Source organism: Sinocyclocheilus rhinocerous, unplaced genomic scaffold, assembly GCF_001515625.1.
Source record: "Sinocyclocheilus rhinocerous isolate Xijiao unplaced genomic scaffold, SAMN03320098_v1.1 scaffold1156, whole genome shotgun sequence".
Taxonomy (NCBI): domain Eukaryota; kingdom Metazoa; phylum Chordata; class Actinopteri; order Cypriniformes; family Cyprinidae; genus Sinocyclocheilus; species Sinocyclocheilus rhinocerous.
The window spans coordinates 1,354,460-1,360,717 of NW_015630041.1; the positions used below are offsets into that span (position 1 = coordinate 1,354,460).

Consider the following 6,258-nt stretch of genomic DNA (forward strand, 5'->3'; position numbering starts at 1 on the left):
ACTAAAACACAAACTCCAGTGACTGTAGTCACAGCAAATAACTCCAGTGTGTGACTAAGCATTTATAAAAAAAAAAAATCCCATTATTTTCAGAAATCATTAAAACATGCTGATTTAGTGCTCAAAAACATTTCTTATTATTATCAATGTTGAAAACAGTTGGGCTGATTAATATTTTTTGTGGAAATTGTGATAGAATGTTTTGATGAATAAAACGTTGAACAGCATTTTAAACAGAAAACGTTTGTAACATTATAAATGTCTTTACGGTCACTTTTCATCAGTTTAATGTGTCTTTGCTAAACATTAAAAAATCTGAATGATGAATATCAATCAAAACTGCACCTGAATTTAAATATACGTATGTACAATATAATACTTAACTCCCAGTGACTATATTTAAAGCAAACTAAATTACAACTAGTAATTCAACCAGACTATAACCACAGCTACTCATAAACTACAGTGTCTAAACTTAGTCATAAAGTAACTTGCCTTTCATCGACTTAAACTATGTGGGCTCAAATTACAGAAAGTCATAAACTACAACAACTCAAATCACAGCTAATTTTTAATAAACTCAAATAAAGCAAAAAGAATTACTACCAAACAACAAAGGTAATATAATAAATTAGAGCTGATAAAACTGGGCCAGAAAGACACAATTTCTGGTGATATGAAATGAAAATACTTGGGAGAAAAAAAGAGAGAGAGAATTGGTTCCTGGTGCATTCTGGTGCATCGTGCTGCAGCATCATGGGAATATAACAAGCACTAGCTGAGAAGGAGATCCCCAACACACACACACACACACACACACACACACATAAACACTATGCACACGCTTTCTCAAACTCACACTTAAACACTGTGTTTAACACAATGACAGTGTACACAGGAAAAAATGGAGAGAGAGAGAGATATAAAGAGACGGAGAGGTGGAGCTCTTTCCTTTGCTCTGTCAGCTTTAGTAGGTTACAAGCATCATCTGATGAATATATTTTTCTCTAAATATCTTTCTTTCCTGGTCTCTCATCTACTGTCTCTATCTCTCTATCAAAGGGTTAAAGGTCAGTGAAGAGGGGTCACAGTGACATAAAACTCCAGAAACCTACTATGAAGGGGAGAGAGAGAGAGAGAGAAATTGTGTATATCTACCATGTGCTGACAGCTGACCTTTCTTAAAGCAGAACAGAAGGCTGGATAACTCCATATAATCTAGTTGGTTAGCGTACTGGTTAGGGTGCCAGTGATTTAAACCCTGCTTGTGGCAACGGCAGGTGCTTGGTTATGCCTTTACTCAACTTTCTCTCTGCAAGCAGTCCATCGGCTCGACCGTAACTGAGGAATGGTGCCTGCTATTCGTGTACTAGGGTTGTCATGATACCTTCATCACATAAATAAATGAATGAAACATACTGCATGCATAATAATGAATAAAAAAATAGAAAAAAATAACTTTTTTAAATCTTTAAGTTTTAAAACACTGTAATACTTTTAAAACTATTTAAACTAAGTTAATGCATACAGCACAAGGGTTGACACAAAATACTTCTGAAAAACTGACAAGTTCTGCAATGTGACACTATACTCCATTTAAAACTATTTTATTCATTATGATGCTTGCATTTTTTATATCTCATTTTAATTCAGAGACTACTTGCAATATCTGGAGTTTAAAAATTCATTGGTCTCACCACAGGACCACTTAAGAAGGGAAAAAACGGGATTAAAATTGCTGAAACACTTCATGACCACACAAAAACTAAGAAATACATACCTTAAATATTAATATAAAGTCTAACCAAAAATCTTGATGTTAATTAAACAAACAGTCCATGGAAACATTATGTGTCAGCTACTCACATACTCTTACATATAGACCGTGGGTGGGTTGGAGTGTCATGTGGAATATGCTGTGATTATTCTTACTGTACTATTAATACCCAGCAGCATATCTGGACCAGCAGTCTGTGTGTTACTGAATTACTGGATCTCTTTTCAAATCTCACATGAATTAACTGAATTTAATTAAATACCAACATTCCTGAGAGAAATCTCAGACCCCCTCCCTACACTTCTATGGAGTGACTGTGTGCGCTTAAATACAAAAAACGTATGTATGTAAAAGTGATAAAATTGCATACCACTCATACTGGAAGCCACAAATGATTTAGAAAAAAGACAGAATAGAAACAGCAGGAAATAAGTCTTTGCAACTTCCGGCACATGTGCCCTTCTATTACAGCCATTATAACACAGCATCACATGACCAAATACATGTGCAAATCTGACAAACTAAACATCCACGAATCTTAAAACCCCAACTCCTCAACTACGTGCATGCATCCTTACAGTGGCCCCAAAAACTATTTGGACACTCAAATTGCACTTAGAAATCCAAAAATAAGAAGTATAGTGTAAATATACTTATTATGCAAAGCATTTCACCAAAAAAGTCTTTTTAAAAGGTATTCATTAATAAAACAATAGATGTATTGTTTGAAATTAAGACTAAAATGTATTTGGATTTAGAAGTTACTTAGTACTTAGAATTCTGGTTGTCAAATGTTGGGAAAACTTGTCCATGTGATTAACTACACCTGTGGTTTCTCTGCAAGGACACCTGTGTGACTTCATACATACATTACCTTGACACCAGCCGGTGCTAAAGTAATGGCAAATTGGCTCAGAAAGGTGAAGTTAGTTAGCTTTAGCATCATCTGTTTGCAGGTGACACTTGGTTTGACATTTGCAATGACATCTAATGCAATGACATTTCAAAATGTATCCAAAAACTTCCAAATACTTTTTGGGGCCACTGTATATTTTAAGCTTCATAAATCTCACCTTCTTTACCCTCTGGACTTGTAAAAAGGGAATAAATGTGAATTAAATAAAGCATATTTACCAGGTCTCGTCGTTTTTGAACTCTAGCTCTCCATACGCGTCCTCGAAGTCCTCTCCACCGCCCTTAGCGAGTCCCTCCACTGTGCGGAACGGAATGATGACCGTCCCTCTCGCTCCTGACGTCCGCAGCACTTTCACTTCCATGATGCCCACACTCTCACTCACGTGCATGGACTCGCTTTCAAAAGTGAAGATGCCTGCATGGTCATCGTCGAGGATGGTAACCGTGGCAACAGCAGGGAATACTATCAAGGCCTTTGGGTACGGCAGGCTACTGGGCGACAACACCTCATCCTCAGTCTCCAGAACACGGACGTTACTGAGCCGCACAAAGAAATGCTCGTCCTCTTCAAAGATGTCGTCATCGATGATGCCAACAGTGATCTCCTTGACGACCTCACCAGGTTTGAACACCACCATGCCCTCGGTGAACTCATAGTCCGCACCAGCGTTCGCCGAGCCATCTTCCGTTTTATAATCCACATAGATTGTCTTTGCGATGTCGCCACCTTTACGCACTATTGTAAGCAGAACGGCTCCACAGTTCTCCAGACACTGGTAAATGGCAGGTTCGAACATAATGCGGGACACAAACTCCTCAGGTTCTTCTGCATTTACTTCTTGAACACTAGTGCTGCGTTTGGCCTGCTCGGCCACATGCTTCTTGAGGATGTTCCCGGCGCCGGTCATCATCCTCGTGGCCTGGATACGATAAAACGCTCTGCTTTTCTGTTGGTGTGACAGTGCATAATAGTTGGCCATCTCCACCAGCTGGTCAAGCTCCTTCTCCGGGTGTTTCTGCTTCAGGTCCTTCAGGATACGGATCATATCTCTGCGAGAATCGTCCACCTCCTTGCCCTCAATCAGGCCCATCAAATTACTAGCAGCTCCGCCATCGACAAAATGAGAATTCATCATCTTTCCGTCCATTTCGATACCTTTTGAACGGTCACCCTCCGTCTCAATAATGACGCCTCGGTGCTTGTCTGTGCGATATTTCTTGTGCATAAACTTGTAGAAGAGCAGGCGACGGTCAGCCACCCAAGCTAGAATGACACAGATGGGGAAGAACGCCAAGGTGAGAAGCCCTTCCCATACTTGGACTACGTTGGGCGAGAACACAGCCAGGATCATGTAGAGCCAGATGTAGGCAAATATGCTCCACGCCGTTGTCACGAAAAACACACGCAGGTGTTTTACCTTCCTGACCTCCCCTTCTGGGATCACCGACACGCACAGGCCGATGATCACAAACATGTTGAAGGCGGCGCTGCCTACGATGGTGGACGGGCCAAGTTCGCCAGCGTGGAACTCGTGCCCGCAAATCTCGATAACAGAGAGAAGGATCTCAGGGGTAGAAGAGCCCAACGCCATGAGTGTGAGGTTGGACACGGTTTCGTTCCACACTCGGATTGTCGTTGTTGTAGTCTCACCATTTGGACGCTTGATGATTATTTCCTTTTCCTGGGAGGTGATGACTTCAATGGCGGCCATGAAGCGATCCGCAATAATCGATACCCCCAGGAACATGTAGATCATTGCCACAAAGTACACAATGACCCTGGCGATCTTGTCACCCATGGAAGGGTCCTCGGGGTACCAAATGGGTAAGATGATGCCAGGCTGGCATCGATCTGTCTCCCTGATGCATGTGATGTTATTCGAGAGGGACGGGCTTGGCGTGACACCCGCCTCTGCGCAGAAGAAGGTTGCTGCCACGGAGACCAAGCCCAACCAGAGGTAGGCAGAAGTCTTTGTCCTTGAGCGATCCATGCACCCTCTTTCACCTCAAGGGTCTGTGATCTCTAGCTGTCCTTCGGGAATCCAGCACTGGGCTGTCTTTGGTTCCACACGCCACCTGTGAGAGAAGAAAAGCAGGGAGTGAATCAGAGAACAAGAAATCAGTACTTAACTAATCAAAACACCTTCCTAATAGCAGAGGAAAGACACCTGACATCAGCGGTCAGGAGTATGAGCAGTGCAAAAGTAATGTAAACAAACCCATTTGAGAATTCTGCAAATAAAGCCATAATACTTTGTTAGATTTGCAAGAAGTGCATGTGTGTGATATAATATGGTGAAATACTAAAGGTTCACACAGCAAAAAAAAACTAAAAGCAGGGTTGCTGCAGGATTTTTAAGCTCAAATTTAAGACTTTTTAAGACCTTTTTTAAGACCATTTATTTAAACAATTATTATCATTAAATTATTATATTAATTAAATAACATACAAACACATTTTACTGTTTAGATTTTTAAGAAGATGAATTATCTTCTTATCGATCCACCAGTTCACATTTACAGCTCTGCGTGTTTGCAGGGTAAAAACATGGGTCGATTTTCGCATTTGTCTGAACAAAAACAACCCAATGTTCCTGCAATACCGGAGGCTGTTCTAGGACCGCATTTCTAGGACCCTATTTTTTTGGGACAGCGCCATCTAGCCAATTCTATTCCAACAGAGGAGACCTGATTTAAACATCAAACAAACAGATGCAAAGAAGACTAGATCCAAGGAAACTATAAATTTTTTATCTTTCCATCTTATTTTTAATGTAAGCGCTAGAGTGAACTTGAGTGTTCGAGGGGGTGTCACCAATCTCCACAGCCTATTTAGCTGTGCAAAACAGTTAATTGTGCTACTGGATGTTGTAAATTAGTATTTGTATTCAAATTATTTTACATTTATTAAAGTACTAATAATCACACTAATTTGTACCGCAATTGTTTTACCGTTTACTGCACTTTAAGTGGGTTTAGGCTTAGGAGTTGGTTATAAGTGTATACAATTAAACAACTACATAATTCCTTAAAAAATAATAATATACAGAATTGAATAGCAAGAGCTATAAAATAGTATGAGCCGCTAATACATACATTCATACAAAAAATAAATAAATAAAATAAAATAATTAAAAAAAAAAAAACTATAGGGTCCTAGAAATGCGGTCCTGAAACTGCAGCCTCCGGTATAGCACATCAGCCTTATTGAAAATGCACATTCATTCTCTGCCAGCAGGAGGAACTTTCGGAACTGTGTCCCCTCTGTAACAGCAGAACACAAAGCAGCGAAATGTGCAGAGCTCCTGATTAATAAAATCATAGCCTTCTGAAGTTTAATCGTCACATTAAGCTGTATCGCAATTCTGGTCTGTACCCAAATTTAAGACCTCTTGAAATCATAATTAAGACTTTCTTGTACAATTTAAGACTTTTTATGACCTTAAATTTGAGTAAGTAACGAGTAAGTAAGAGAAAGTAAGTACTTTAATTTAAGTAACGGTGCGTTCCAAACGGGATATATCGCCCTCCGAAGAGCACTTCGGAGTGAAAACAATCATGGCCGC

General features: G+C 40.0%; 1 protein-coding gene across 3 annotated transcripts in view; it reads right to left on the reverse strand.

Annotated features, from left to right (window-relative positions):
- LOC107739881 (sodium/calcium exchanger 3-like) overlaps positions 1 to 6,258 on the reverse strand; it is a 40,676-nt gene that overhangs the window by 22,767 nt on the left and 11,651 nt on the right. For all 3 annotated transcript variants that reach the window (XM_016552117.1, XM_016552116.1, XM_016552118.1), the window contains exon 2: positions 2,912 to 4,768. In XM_016552117.1, the coding sequence (XP_016407603.1) occupies positions 2,912 to 4,683 (1,772 nt within the window). In that variant the 5' untranslated portion in view covers positions 4,684 to 4,768. The remainder of the gene's footprint in view (positions 1 to 2,911; positions 4,769 to 6,258) is intronic.